The sequence below is a fragment of the Poecilia latipinna genome, unplaced genomic scaffold (genome assembly GCF_001443285.1).
Source record: "Poecilia latipinna isolate Pla-1442-1.1 unplaced genomic scaffold, P_latipinna-1.0 Scaffold2807, whole genome shotgun sequence".
Taxonomy (NCBI): Eukaryota; Metazoa; Chordata; class Actinopteri; order Cyprinodontiformes; family Poeciliidae; genus Poecilia; species Poecilia latipinna.
This window is the reverse complement of record NW_015115423.1, coordinates 56,063-71,688: the sequence shown is the minus strand read 5'-3', so window position 1 is coordinate 71,688 and position 15,626 is coordinate 56,063. Positions and strand designations below refer to the sequence as shown.

The window sequence follows — 15,626 nt, the reverse complement described above, 5'->3', positions numbered from 1 at the left end:
AGTCTGCCCTCCTTGTCCCCACATGGGTCCCACCTAGGCATGCTGGCTGGGTCAACAGCTTAAGATGGGAGAATCTGTCAACAAGATAGATTCTGTTAGCCTTCCGCTTCACTAATCATTGCAGTTTTCTTCAACTGGGGGAATTAACAAAAAAAAGTGCTCTGGTTAAAAGAGACGGAATTTGACATGGTGGCGGCATCATCACACTGTGCTGATGTTTTCTGTGGCTCAAGCTCAGTACAGGGCAACTGCGAAAGTGAATCTGTTAGAGCGTGCTGGGGTTTCTTACTCCAGTCCTCGAAATCTTCTGTCCTGCAACATTTAGATGCCTCCCTGCTTCTACACACGTGAATTAATTAAATGGACGGCTTATTACCAGAACTCTGCAGAACTAGAAGATGGTGGTGAGCCTGTTTGATTCAGGTGACTTGGAGAAGGGAGAGGTGGAAAACCTGCAGGATGATAGATCTTGAGGACAAAGTACAGTCAGTGCTAAATAGTCGTGATCAAAGAAGGACTGAGTTAGAATGGAATGAAGTGTAAACCAAAATAAAGCTGAGAATCTGTGGCAAAAAACCTGAAAGTGTTAGATCCCAGATGCTCTTCAGCCGGTCTAACTGAGTTTGAGCTTTTTCACATGGGAGAACGGACGGACATATCAGTCTGTTGTTAAAGTTGCCAAAAAGACTCGTGGAGAAACACATTCTCTAAGACAGACTGAATATAAATATCTGAAGCACTTTTTTTAAAATTGTATTTGTAATGTCATGTTTTCCTTCCACTTTACAATTACACAATACTTTATGTCAGTCTACCAGATAAAAAAAAACAAACAAAACAATAAAAACACAATTGAATTTATAGCTGGGCTTGGCAAAATGTGAAATACTCGAAGAGGTATGGATACATTTGCACATCACTGTAAAAGTTGGCCCGTTTGTTCCCGTTAATCGTCTAGGTGGGTCTCGCATATGGGAAATACAGAAGAAAGACGCTGGCATCACTGTCTGCATGCCGGGCTGCCATGGCTGGGTTGAAGCACCCAAGGTAACAAGGCACAACAAGGACTGAGACGAACAAACTTGCTCATATGCTCTTGCTGTGTGTTGCGGCCATCAGGAGTGCTGGCATTGAAAAAAAATAAATATATATATATATATATATATCCTGATTCAGATTTCTGAAGGGGAATTTTTTTCATCAAGTCAGCTAATGGTATTATATGTATCAACCTGAATCCTGTTTTTTTTTTCTTTACTGTGAATAAACATCCTTAACTTCACTATATCTACCTTAGTTCTTGACACCCGTGTATATTTTAAAGATAATAGGAAAAACATAAAGAACAAATAAAACCCACTCATTATCTGGCTAATCATTGGTTACAGAATGTGGCAGAACAGCGGTTGTTTGGTAAGAAATACATAAAATATACTCTATGTTTCATAAAAATTTAGAGTTATACATTCGCACTATAGTCTTTAAAATGATTTATTTTGCTGTTAATTCTGTTTTAATGACACAAGCACCAGAAAATGAAATCCATTCCAGTCTAACATAATCTTGTAAGTGGAGCTATGTTAATACCATTGTGCAGCCCATCGCCATCCTTTATCGCCTTATCCCACCTAGACATGGACAGACAGGGGGTTGGGGATGAGTCACAGTGTATTTGCACCTGATTTGGACATGAGTCCACCTCTGGAAAAGGTCAGCAGTGTTTAGAAAGGATGCACTGCCCACCAGGCAGCTGACTACCACAAAATATAGGGCCTTACTCTAATTTAAAACAACAATTCTCCTTGAAAGAAAAAGTGCAAACTGGAACTGAGAGGTGTAATCCCAGCCGAAGAGGATGAAATATGCAAAGAAAAAACAAACAATACAGACCCTAAAGGATACGCCTGGGGATGAGAACTGCTTTGAGACACCCCTGAGTCAGCTTGGTCAGTTGTCTTGGTTGTTGGTCCTGAGGAACACCTCTATTGGCTATTTTTCTTTTTTTTTTTTTACTTATTTATTAATCACTCATCAGCTACCCTATTTAACATGGCTGTTCCTTCACTAAGCAGAGAAGCTACTCTAGTTGATATAATGAAAAAATGAAGGACTTAATTGTTTGCATACAGACGTGCATCAATCTGGCATGCTGGCTGTTTGCTTCACCCTTGTACACCCAACAGTCCTCAATAATTCAGGGCTAAAGGGTGGAAGCCCCCAGCCTCACATTGGAGCTTTTAGTCATGGCAGTGTACCTCATTGCAAGTTCTCATGTCAGGATCTCTGTTTGTTAAGCCTCAGCCCTGTTGTTCATTGACCAGAGAGTGTTTTGCAGGAGTGTGCCAAGGCCCTGAACAGTCAGGGAAGAGGGTGGAGCAGCAACCAAGGATGGAGTCAAACATTCGGCAATAGGACAGAACCGTGGGAAATGTCTACGGACGGACAAGCGAACGCCCCTGATATCTAATCGGTCCCCGTACAGCATTCTGTCCTCATGTTCTTTTCCATCCCTGGCAAAAAAAACAAAACAAACAAAAAAAAAACCCTCTTTGACCTTTATCCGGGACTTACAGGGCATCTGCTTTTTTTTTTTTACAGTACAATGTTAGCAGGCACACAAGGCCACAGCTATGCCGAACGCCGGTAAGTCAGGAAACAGGGATCTCTGTGTTTGTAAAGGGCTCTTGGGAAACCCCTGCTGGGTTTCATCAATACTGTGGTAAAATCATGCCAAACACTACAATGTAAAAGAAAACAAAAAAACACATCATAAATTCAAATGACTCATTGAGTTTATAAATGAAACGAATTATGAAATGCATTCATTATTCTCATGAATTTTTCAGTAGCCCTCTGTGGAAATTTTAGTCAAGCTCCTTTAACTTAGAAGGCATGGTATTATGTAGACATATATACACACTTTTTTCATATATTTCTCTTCTTTTTTTTCTTTTTTGAGATAGAGGGATGGTTGTGGTTGTCCCTAGGGGTATCAATCGTGGAAAAAGTCCACACAGAATGAACCATGGTTGAATTTCTTAATGTTATAACTGCTGCACAGCGTGCCGGTAAGACGGCACAGTTTCGCACAGACCCATCGGTCTGGGGGTTGGGGGAAGGAACGAGGGGCAGCTAAATTACAAAGACAGTACTTTAAGATTTGATTTGGCTTTGTTTCAACGTGTCAGCTAGTTCCAGAGCAGTCACACAGGGTACATAAGGTTATCACCTCTGTTTAAGGGCACACAGTTGGTGAGGAGTGTACCGTTTAACGCTGTAGAAGTGAGCTATGTCAAAACAGAAAATATAAAATGTTCTCAGTCACCATAAATGTCGACAATAAAGTATGATGGCACATAAATATCTCAGATGTGTGTGTGTGTGTTTTATAGAAGTCTTTGCACCTATCATTTGATTACTAGAACTAAATAAATAACATTTTATAACAAAATAGGGAGGTTATACTTTCCAGTATTTGAAAGGGAATGGTGGAGGATTCTCTGAAGGCTGTCTTTGTACGGCACGCAAACATTTGCATCTTAAAATGCACTTATACCTTTTCACTCGTAATTAACTACCTAAAGGCTATCTAAAAAGTCTTTGGAATGCTTATAGCGCGTTTTGTAATAATTAAATTGGAAAATGTGCTTCTTTTCTACAACTTTTTATTTCTAAATGGTTTATTTAAGGTTTTTTTTTTTTGTGCTGATGCTTTGAGTCTCACAAGGCAATTTGTTACAGCTCCTTCCCACCAGAGGGCAGTCTACATTGTAGAAAAATTTTGTTTGTAAAACAGATTGAAGGCCAGTGTCTCATGAATTTAAAAGCATTTTGCATCTAAATTAAAATGAAAAAAAAGTACAGTTCACGTGAACAAATGAAACACAAAAAGGAAAAAAAAAATAAAACATACAACAAACACAATTTCAGAATTACATCTTGAAGTATCACCCATATTGTTTTTAAGCATATTTTTTTATTAATTGGCTAAGTACTTAGTAAACATTATTTGTTTCATATATTTCAGTGAGTTACAAAGAAAATGGCAGTAAATTTAGGGGTGTGCAAAGACCTGGCCCCTCTGAGACTCTCCTCCATCATTCCCATAAGGTTTTGCACCAGTCCCATGTCAGCGAGACACACAGTATGCCCTTCACAAATATCCACAGGTTGAGTCACCAACACAGTATAACACATAAACACATTTCATAATGAAACATTCATATGTTATCTACACACTCATTTAGAAGCCTCCTTTATCAGTATAGAGAGATTTATCTGAGACATATATATTTATATATATGTATTATATTTATCAAATAGTATACTGTAACATGTTCTCTCTGTACTATGTGTGTGTTGTTTTTTTGTTTTGTTTTTTTTTTCTCCAAAAATAATTCTTGAACATTTGTCTGTTGGGTTTTTGGTTGACAAAAAAATATGTCCTGGAAAACTGGAAAACTTTCAGATCATCGAAGAGTGATGAAGAGAGCCCGAGAACGCATGGAAAGATGCAACATCTGAGGAGAAACGAAATGCGTGCGCATCATTCTGTGTAAAAGGTGAGGATAGCATCACGGACAGGGCCTTCAGAGGGAGGATTCATACTGTAGAAGTTCATAGAGGAGTGGACCGTCCCTATACCTGATGCCCACCGCATTGGGGCTAATAAACTGCAGCACGTTTATGGTCCTGCGCAGTCGCCTATCAACAAAGTGTGCGTCCCAGGCTGGATAGCGTTTTCTGGGCATGTCTATTTTAATAAGCGGGCCCTCAGGCGGGATGGGCCGGCCTGCCGCGTCCACAGGTTCTGTAGACCTCACTTGGAAAACCGGAAGGCATGTGTCTGTCGCTGTTTCGTCTAACCCCATCTGTTCTCCTGCCGCGCCTCGTGTAGGGGTGGCCTGGGAGCCACGAGGCCCAGGCGTGGGAGCCATTGGCTCAGCTTCAGGTGGTAACGGGAGGCCCCATAGCAGCTCAGCACAGCAGGAGGAAGCCAACATCCTCATTCGGGGGCCCATGGGGTGTAGGACCCCGTAGTAGAGAATCATGCAGGCCACGCCTGAGGCAAAGCACAGGAAGACGCCACAGATGGCAAAAGAGGCATAGGCGTCAGTGGTGGCTGGGTCGCGGTATGCGTACCAAAGTGAGGTCAGGATGGCATTCTCCAGCAACACGACGGTGTAGTAGACCACCATTCTGTACCGCGTCCGGCCCTCGCGTACGTTGAACCAGCAGAAGACGTAGACCACGCCCACCACCATGTTGAACAGTACTTCTTCCCATTTGGACATGCAAAAGTCAGTGCCGCCATGGATGACCCAAAAAGCCATGGCGCACCAATGGAGCACCACAAAAATGCCAAAGTAGATGTGGAAAACTGAGGCAAAAAGGGCAAAGGAGAGCACCCGTGAAGAGATGGTGAAAAGGCGCCAGAACAGATGCACCAGGGCGCCTCGGTAACTCATGCTCTTCTTGTCGTCACGCGAGTCGCGGAGGAGCTTGTGGTAAGAGGCTAGCACCCAGGCCAACGACGTTAGGGAGGACATGGCAGAAAGACCTGAAAGACACACACACACGCACACACACACACACACACACACAGGTACACACACACACACACACAGCAGAGAGAAACCAGAGAATCACCAAATGCAAGAAGAGACGTACGTAAGGACAAATTATATTTGTTAAACATCATAAACTTAAAAAAAAAACCTATGTGTATCACTAAAAGGCGTATAGGTCTTTTAATTTTTAATCTTTAATTTTCAAATTAAAGATTTGCCGCTTTAGATTTTGAATCTTTGAAGTCTAAAACATAAATAAATCAAAATCCACTGCCTTTCAAACTGGATAAGTAATTTTAAAATGCATTTTTCCTTCCCATCTCCTTTGGTTTAATGTTCTTTCACATACTTTATTTATTTTTTTTATTTTATGACTACCAAAAAAATACACCTCCTGTGAACCTACAAGTCGGACACCCCCAGAATTTACAGTTTCAAACTGCATTGGTGGTTCTTCCACTCACAGAAGACAGATTTTATTTTAGCCAAAGCAATCCGTCACATCTGTGAAAGCACTGTTATTACAGAGATCATCACACATCATCCAGTCAACACAATCTCTATTTAGTGGACCAGTTCGGTTTTTCTGTGACATCTATAACGGTAAAGTCAGCAGAATGTCTGAGGAACAACCCTGTGAATGAAAAATGATAGAGGATTTTCTGCAGAGCAGCGACATAGAACATTACAGCAAATGTCATGAAGGCATAAGGCACCCAATCCACTACGGGCACCACATGCTATGATTGAGTTGCTTTTCTCTGGGAACAGTATCGAATGAGGAAACTCGAGTTGTAAAACCAGGTTCAATAACAACGGCGAGGAAAGTTGGAAACTGGATAGAACACAGCGTAATTAAAGAGGAACACAGAGGACACACATAATGATTTTTTTATTATTTTTTTGTCTTGGTTACAAAAGCATCACGACTCTAAATGGAAACTAAAACTTATATATCAAGTTTAAGAGTAATCATAAAAAAACACTTACACTGCAGCCACTCAGCCTTGTTGCTCTGGATCATGATGCAGAGCTGCAGCACCAACTGAGGGGCGCTCTCTAAGAAGGTCTCCAGCAGTCGCAGCATGTTGACATCAGCATACTCGTACATCATAGCCCAATAAAAGCGCCTCTGGTTCTCCTTCTGCCGGTGACTTTGTATCCCAAGATACATAGTGCGAATGTACCTGAAAAGAAAGAAAGGGTCTGAAATTAGGCTTCTGTGCTTTTAAACCACAAACACTTTCCAAAATTAATTGAGCGACACATGTGGTGTGATATACTTTCTGTGAGCACCTGTCTGAGTTTCACCAACTGTGGAAGGTTTTACGAGCAACAAGTTCAACATATAGTAGTCAAATTTGCGTATGTTAACAGGAATCATCGTAAAAAGGAGATGTAACAAAGAGGATTACTCCTTTTTGACAAAAATTTATGTTAATTATCACAAGATGCTCTTATGAAGAATTTTTAAAGGTAGAAAAAGAATAAAAATAAAAATGTCATTGGAAATACTTGAGAAAATAGGGAAAAATAAATAAAATAAACTGTATTTAATTTAAGTACACGCTTAAAATAATAATATAATTGACCTGAAAGTTATTACATATCACATATTTTCTAATGTCATGCAGGCCTATCAATGTGGTTTAAATAAAAACTTCTTTGTATTCTTCAAACAGAGATTGTTCAGACTGCTTTCTCGAGACTGTAAAAGACTGAAGCATAAATGGCTGAAGTTGGCCAGATATTTTAGAGCTACTTGTGCAATTAAGAAAAAAACAACAACAAGCTTAATTTCCCAGTTCTGTCTCGTGAATAAAAAGGCAAACCAGCAAATTAATTTTCTTTTTTTGTTCCACAATATTGTCATTTTAGAACAGCAGTGAGGAAAAAAAAACAAAAAAAACACTTAGAAGCTAATTAAAATCTCAGTCACATTCTTCCAGGATTCATAAACTTGTTTCAGGATTAACAGCCACCTTGTGTAATATCTATTTTACCACCTTCTGAAGTTTAATTGAGAGGTCATGAAGCAAAGTGCACACAGCTTATAGTATCACACTACTGGTGTAATTAAAATCCAACAATTTCTTCTTTTCATGTTAGAAGATAATCACAAACTTGTTGTGTGTGGCTAACAATCAGTCTAATGCACTTTGCGTGGTTAAAGCTAATTAAGATTATTATCCCTCTTTGGGTGTGGAGTAAACTTTAAATCAAAGGATTCAAAAAGCACCAGATTCAGTGAATAAAAATTTAAACAGAAATACAGCAGTATCACGACAAGCTCAATCCCCCACGTATCAAGCACATTTTTGAGCTTCTCAAAGACAGTGACAAAACTCTGGATGTGCAGAGAAAAATGAAAGTAAAATCAGAGTGACAGCTCTCATGCTTTGTAGTTATCTTAGCACTGACTTCAGCTAATGCACATTGGTTTGTAGCTGCAGGGTTTATCTGCCTGAACTGGTAGAGTAGCCAAATAAATCTAACTCTTGATGTGAAGGCAGTCAACCGATGACAATAGCAAGGACAGAAATAGACTAGAAAGCAGCAGTCCACCTTTAAATTGGGAGAGGATCTAAATTCTGCACCTAAAGGTGAGACACACGTTCTCCATGGGAACTAAAGGAAAGCCAAAATATTTATGAGTGGTTTAATTCTACACATCTTCAGATATTCGATTTCTATGAGATGAACAGTGTAGGACACCAAAGCGCTCTCTTCTTTTTTTTTTTTTCCTCTATCACAAAATATTTCTAGCATTTTCCTGCATAAATAGGAAACCTTTTCCATGTTTTTGGGGCAACCAGTTTCCAGAAATGTTAGTAATAAACACGTGAATCAATCAGCGGAGCCAAAACTTGTGCACACGGTAACATATCACAACATAAGCGGGGTACTAAAAGTGGGCATGAAATTCTTAAAGTTTTGCCTGCCAATGCAGGATATGCGACGAATGTCTTTGCTCCTCAATCGATATTCCAAATAAAGCCATTAAAAACGGATTGATGTTTCATATGCAATAAAATGTAGGAGCAATGTCCAGTCTCAGGAAAGCTGATACGATGAAGAAGTAGACAAGATGATGGAAGGAAAAAGGTTTTTTGGGGGGATCAATAGTTTCAGGCAATTTAAGATGCACCAATATGTTCAGAGGTGAAATCTGGCATTCCATGACGTTTTCAGACAGATTGGTAAATGTCAAATGGAACAAGAGAACTCCACTTCCCCCAGCAATGTCCTGCCATAAATAAGATCTTTGTTTATACCAAGGAGTTTCAGAGGCTTTTCCATGAACTCTCACTGCTCTGTTAGGTTTCCAGTTTAAACCAGTGTATCTTCACAACTTCCAAAGTTGCTTTAAAAAAAATCTATTCCGCAGCCATGTTTGTAGCTCTTTTAAGCAGATATGACTTACAGATTCTACATCAATGAAGGTCACTCTCTGTGGATCTACAAGGAAAAGCCAATTAGGAGTTAATTCCTTCTAATGACCTTCAGGATGTTTATTCTGGAAAAGTTTTGCACAGCCTGTAACCTTTCTTACTGAAAGATCGGACTATAACTTTATTAAAACGAGCTACTCCATGTTTCATGTGCTTTTTCATCTACCTTAAAATTAAACCGAGGAGGACTCTGGCTAGTTGTACAAGAGCCATATATGAAAACCGGCTTGATGTGAAACAGAATGTGTTGACACATTCAAACCTCGTGTTATTCATTTTTAAAAAAGAAACGGCTGGTTACGAGGTTCCCCTTTTACAGTATTCTTCTCTAATCATTAAAACCCAATTATTTCATGAAGAATATTTGATTTCCATTATAAGGGACTTTACTCACAAAGCAGGCAGCAAATTGCCTATGCCCTTGAAGGTTTTTTATATAAAGCACTGGTTTCATACAAAAATACAAAACTAAATAAAGGACAAGAATATAATTCATAAAAAATTCCTTGATGTGCAGCTTTACATCAGCTCTGTGTATTTGTACAGTCTGCACTTAACCTTGCAAAGTTACCCATCGACCTTATCAATCTGTGGATTCACATTAGTGTGGCTGGTTGAATGGGGCTCTATTTATTTTATTTTATTTCATTTCATTCCCCATTTTTTCTCAGCTTCAAGAAATTCTCATTTGGCTGATAACAGTTCACGTGGCTAGCGCTATTCAGCGAACTTCGGTGACAAAAAAAAAAAAAAAAATGTTTCAGGTTAGCAACTGGAAATAACTCACTTGACATACAGTCAGATCAGCCTTAGAGGAAACTTGCAGTGTTTTTAAAGTTAGTGCCCCAAATGACGGCATTGATTAGAGGATGCATGAATGAGGAGTTTTGGTGTAGTCTAGATCAGCAGTCTTCACAAATACCATCCGCTTAATGCACGGTTATGAAAACAGGTACACCATGCAACGAGGTTGCAAAAATCAAACAGTGATTACACGACTTTCCGTTTAATGACTGCACTTTTGTCATTGCTAATACCAGTGGCTCTTTTTACATCAGATTTATTGCATAGACATGAGTTTTTCAGATCCGTGTACACCCACTTAAACAAGTCGATTAAATTCATTTCAGTCTGCCAGCAGAATGTTTACCCCGAGGGCAATATGGGCTCAACACACACTCACAGAGCTAAATTTACATCCAGTCACTTTGAAATTACACTGCACACCACAGGATGTGATAGGCCGTGGTTTCTGATAAGCGCAACAATGAGATAATAAGACTAATGGAGTTTTATTTCCTTTTAGGAGAGCACAGACGTATGGAAAGGAAGTTGCCAACTTTGTGAAGACTGGTAGAATTAGACAGTCTCTCCATTTGTTTTTGATGTAAGTGTCTAGTTTTTTAAACCTGAGACATATATTAGAGGAACATATGTTTCCTGGAATTAAAAACAACAACAAGGATTTGGTGTGAGTTTTTTGTATCATAGCATATGCCTGATCCCGTGCACCTGGGTTGCTGCTCACTAATCATGGATGGTCAGGCTGAAAAAGTAACAAAATCTGTATATTGATTTGTCTACACTTTTAGACAGTGTAATAATAGGCATCAATGGTTGCAGTCCCCAAATCCCTTCTGACTAAAAACAACTCAAACACCCATTATACATCAACCAAGATACCTCTCGATGAATCCCAAGACTTTAGAGAAAATGTTCTGTGGACTGAACCAAACAACCTTAGAACTGCTGAGGTGTACCTCCCATTGTATGTGGCATAAAACCAAAACAGTATTTTATAAAAGAACTTCATACTGAACGGGTCAAACATGGTGGTCAAACACGGAGTTGTCTTCAACTGTGGTCAGTAGGTGTCTCTTTTTGATGTACAATTTCAAACCATTAATAGGTATTACTTTCTCACTGCTTTGAATCTGAGAAGACGACACCCAGGGTTTAATGATGAGCTGACATAAAAACAAAGTCACAACTATTTTTTTAAGTTGCTAAATGCTCGTTGATTAGTATTTTTGTGGTTTTCCTTGTTTTCTGAACCCAAAAATAATTGTTTGAAGTAGCAGTTCAGTAATCCAAATCTGCAATAGGTCCCTAGAATAAGGTCCAGAACAGAGACAGGTCTTGAAATAAATGGAAAAAGAGGAAGATACAAAGTCTTCACAAAGTAATGTACCAGTAAATACAATTATACTTGAAATTAGATTAATTTTAATTACATTAAGACAAATGGTTTAAGTACACGGATATGACATATTTTATTTCCTGGTATGATCAGGAAACAGTGCAAATATTTACTTAGCTTTTTTAATTTTTTTTGCAGATTTATGGTGTATTTTGTAATATGCAATAAATATGAAAGTTTATTCTAAATAAACAAATAAAATTAATAAAACTGACTGTCCTTTTTGGAGAAAAAATAATTGCTTGGATTAATGGAATAAACATACAAAACAATTGGCTGGTAGATTAATGAATAAATAGTTCCACATAGCAGTGTTAATGTGCCCATTTTGTGCCTGATAAAACACTATGCTTACAGGTTTTTGATTTCAAAACAAAGTAAATAAATAAATAAATAAAAGACCGGGATGGTTAAACATTTGCGTTTTTGGGGCCGTCAGAAAAATCTGAGCTCACTCCATCACATTTCAACACTGCGCCGCTTTTCTTAACAAGGATATCACACACATCCCGGGATTGTGATGCACACTGTTAACGCTCCCACTGTGAATTTTCAGATGTAGTAACACAAATAGCTTCAGAAAAAAAAACAAGCACATGCAAACACAAAGAGACGAGTACAGACAACGCACATGAACGCTCAAGCGTACTTGTCAGCGCTGAAGGTAATAAGGGATTTCCCTCCTATTCCAAAAACACATCTGTCAGATGAAACTCTCTCTGTGTTCAATTCCTCTCCTTCCACACACTCACACAGACACGCACTCCACTTACGCTGTGGTTTTTGATGCTTTTCTACCCCCCCCCACCTCCCCCCCACCTCCTCTTCCCTTTAAGCTCCATAGCTCCTCCACAGGGCTTCTCATGAATTATTTGTGGCAAGATCATAGCAATCACTCATGGCTCGTTAGGCAGCGTACGCATGGCCTAACAGCGCGATGCGGTGCCAGGGTCATCTTCCAGGCACAACCGTCTGCCATTTCTGTTGAGTAGCGGGCAACCATTAACCTCCTGCCCCGCACCTCCACCACCATAAACTGACTAACCAAAGATAAGACATCTGTTGTGAGGCGCTGACACAGAAACGCGCGGCCGCAATATCAACGTTTGCATGAGTAGACATCTTGACCTCGGCATCTGAGAGGCAGAGAGGGACATCTGGAATGACAAATGCGGACCATGTGGACAACTTGGCCGCGTTGTTCCTCGAGCTCGTCTAGAGTCACTGACCGGTGAATCATCCAAGCACTCTAACACTAATCTCTTGAGTAGGTGGCTAGGTGGCTCACACACTCACGCCACTCTGCCATGATCAGCAGCATCTGTCTCCTAAGTCATGATCGTGGGAAAGCTGAGTAGCTCAGACCGTGTTCCTCAGGAAGATCCCGAGCACCGATAAGGCAGAACGAGATGGAGTTTTGTAGCAGGTGGAATGTGATGAAACACTAAATGTAGGGGTGGGCATGTAATATGTTAAATGCCAGAGAGGCTATGAGAAAGTAAGCGTGTGTGTGTGTGTGCGTGTGTGTTTATGTGGGTAAAGATGGAGGCTGTTCCAGTTTCAGTGAATCACACCCTGAGTCACTCTGAGGGACGCATGTTTACTCTTAATGAAGTTTAAACCTCCTCTATCAGGAAAATTTACTTTTCTGGCCATATTCCAGTGATATATGCCATCTAAAACAGAAATTAATATCTTTGTTTGTTTGTGGGTCTTTATAATTGATGATAGCCAAAATCTCAGTGTTTTCTTCTTTTAGTAAATGCTAAACTTAAGTATGAAAATGTAAATTATGTGTTCCGCCAAATAAGCCCATTTGCCCAATGTGAGTTATCTGAATGCATTTTCTTCTATAATGTATTGGAATGGTGTTGCTAGTTAAACCGTAATTGGGAACATGCAAAATGCTGGTCAGCAAATAAACAAAGGATTTACTTCCAGAAATTGATTATCTAGACCAGCATAAAATCCTTTATAATGAAATAAAATAAAAAATCAACATTATCTTTTTTTCCCCCACACATTGTATAATTGTTGTTTCACAAATTCCTGTCTCATCAGAAACAAACGTCTTGGTGGAATTAAAAATAATAATAATAAAATCTTTGAACACCATGATACTTTCACTGAAGGTTATCACACTGCTGGTTTCTCATTTTGGCCCATGCCTACACAGGGCTCAAGGCAATTGCTGACCTTTGCCTAATGGTGAAGTCCAACCCTGAATGTCAACTCTCAGCAGAATGAAATGAGTACTGCTGATGTATGGATTAGGGAAGCACAGGATTTAATACTCTTCTCCTATGCAGTATTTTATTTACAACATTCAAACAGAGTAGGTGTGTGTGGCTGTCAGCTCGAGTTCTAACTATTGATCTTACTGTTACGGGGCCAAAGGTTACCGTCTCTCCGAGAGCAGCGATGGCACCAGTCGACACCCACAGCCTTTAATGAGTGGGTAGTACATGATTTTTGAAGGGTAACATAATCTTTTCTTTCAACTATGATGAGCTCAGAAGGACGGATGCAAAGACAAAAGGGAAGCTGGTTGGGATCCACCATCTTGTTTAAAGGCATTAATGTTAACTGCCTCAAAAATGGCATGTTTTTTTTTTCCCCACTCATTTAAAACAGTGTCAAAGGTAGGTAAGCAGGTAACTTATGTTTTCAAAAATACAAACATTTCTGCGATTCTTTCTTTCCTGAACCACGTCATGGGTTAATGTGGCACAGCAAAGCTTCATCTTAGAATCCACTATCACTGTGTTTTTATCCTCCTTCTATTGGTTAAAAAGCCCTGGAATAAAGGCAGGCTGAGTTAAAAACCCCTGCTCCTGCAGGCAAGTCAGATACACTCAGAGAAACACACAGTGTCCTGTGACCAGCACCTTTGGGCGATGACTACAGAGAGGGTGGCTGGAATGTTGAACAGAGACTGAGCTGACAGGAAGCAAACAGAGAGAGATGAGGAGCGGCAGCCCGAGATGAAGTTGCAGTTGTCACCGAGGCTCCGCCTTGTCAGTTTTATGAGTTTGCAGTAGTTAACCAGCTCTGGCAGCTTGAATAAATATTAGCTCTGTAAAATGACAGGTCATACAGTTGCTGTTCTGGTTTATTTTCAATTTGCAATGGATGTTATGCTTTTTTAAAAATTCCTCTAAGTAGAAAATGAGCCAGGTTCAAGACCGGTCCGGTGGAATTACTGGTTGTTACTCTCAAAAGAGTAAAAGTAGTTTGTAGGATCATCTTAAACAACTACCGTAGTTTTATCTTTTATCTCATGACCTAAAGGGATATCTGCAGCTTTTCAATAAGAATAATCAACCTGTAATTTCTCTCACAAAAATACTACAAAATAATCTTCAACTGCTTGTTGTTGGTATTTTTCCAGCAAAAGAAAGCAAGGTTGAAAAATATATTAGAACACCTTAAAATGTCTTAAAATTAAACGCTATTAGGATACAAGATCATAAGCTTTTCTTAGCAGATGATGCCACAGCAAACCATAATATGATTACATAAAGGCGTGCTGATATTGTAAAAAAAAAAAATATATCCAAATGTTATTTTCATTAAAATGTAAACCCTCACAAAGAGCAATCACATTAACACCTCCTTCTCCTGTGCAGGCAACACATGCTGGGCCCTACTATGCATATTAGCTTTCCTCTAGGCTGTACATTTTCCTTTCTTCTCTGCACACCAGTCATTTGTCACCATTAGCAACAGTCCACAGGTACCCCAACTCACTGAACCGAGGTCACGTGACTCTGTGATCACCGAGAAGAGAAGAAGCGTGGGGAGGAAGAGGTGCAGACAGGAACCCGAGACATGTGACAAAGACTCCCCCTGCTTTCAGATGGAGGTGATTCCTGTCGACGCAAGATAAGGCCGAGTCAGTTTTCCGTTGGACAATTAAAGCAGCACATGGATTCGAATCTGTGTATTTGGTATTAGTTTCCAAGAGAGGCCTGTTGCCTTACCTTTAAAATAGAGGATATTGATCTCCTGTCAACAGCGCAGGGGATGTGCTTTCACACATGATAGCACAGTGATCACAGTGGTGATCAAATGAAAAGCACGGCTTAATTAAATTGCCCTACCTCGTTCAATAGGAAACGCGATGCCGATCGGACGAGAGATATGAGTCGGAGATTACTGCAAAGCAGAGACTACTCACTGGCCATTCAGGTTCAGGAAGAGTTGCCATTTTCTACCTTTGACTTTGTAGAACATTTATTTTTCTCTGTAAACCTCACGATAAATGAACTTCTTGCTAATAAGGTTGTTAGACGACTGTCTTTTTGTTTTCTGTTTTTGCATGGAAAATAAGGATTAATGCCATCTTTTATTCGTCAGGTTGAACGTTCTGCAAAAATATTTCAATCGTTTGAACTTTTTCCA

General features: G+C 39.6%; 1 protein-coding gene across 1 annotated transcript in view; it reads right to left on the bottom strand.

The window, feature by feature from the left end:
* Positions 1 to 1,802: 1,802 nt before the first annotated feature.
* Positions 1,803 to 15,626, bottom strand: part of xkr6b (XK, Kell blood group complex subunit-related family, member 6b) — a 49,195-nt gene continuing 35,371 nt past the window's right edge. Inside the window, exons 2-3 of the mRNA XM_015021561.1 lie at positions 6,561 to 6,757; positions 1,803 to 5,560 (exon numbers count right to left, since the gene is read on the bottom strand). Coding sequence (XP_014877047.1) covers positions 4,590 to 5,560; positions 6,561 to 6,757 — 1,168 coding nt within the window. The 3' untranslated portion in view covers positions 1,803 to 4,589. The remainder of the gene's footprint in view (positions 5,561 to 6,560; positions 6,758 to 15,626) is intronic.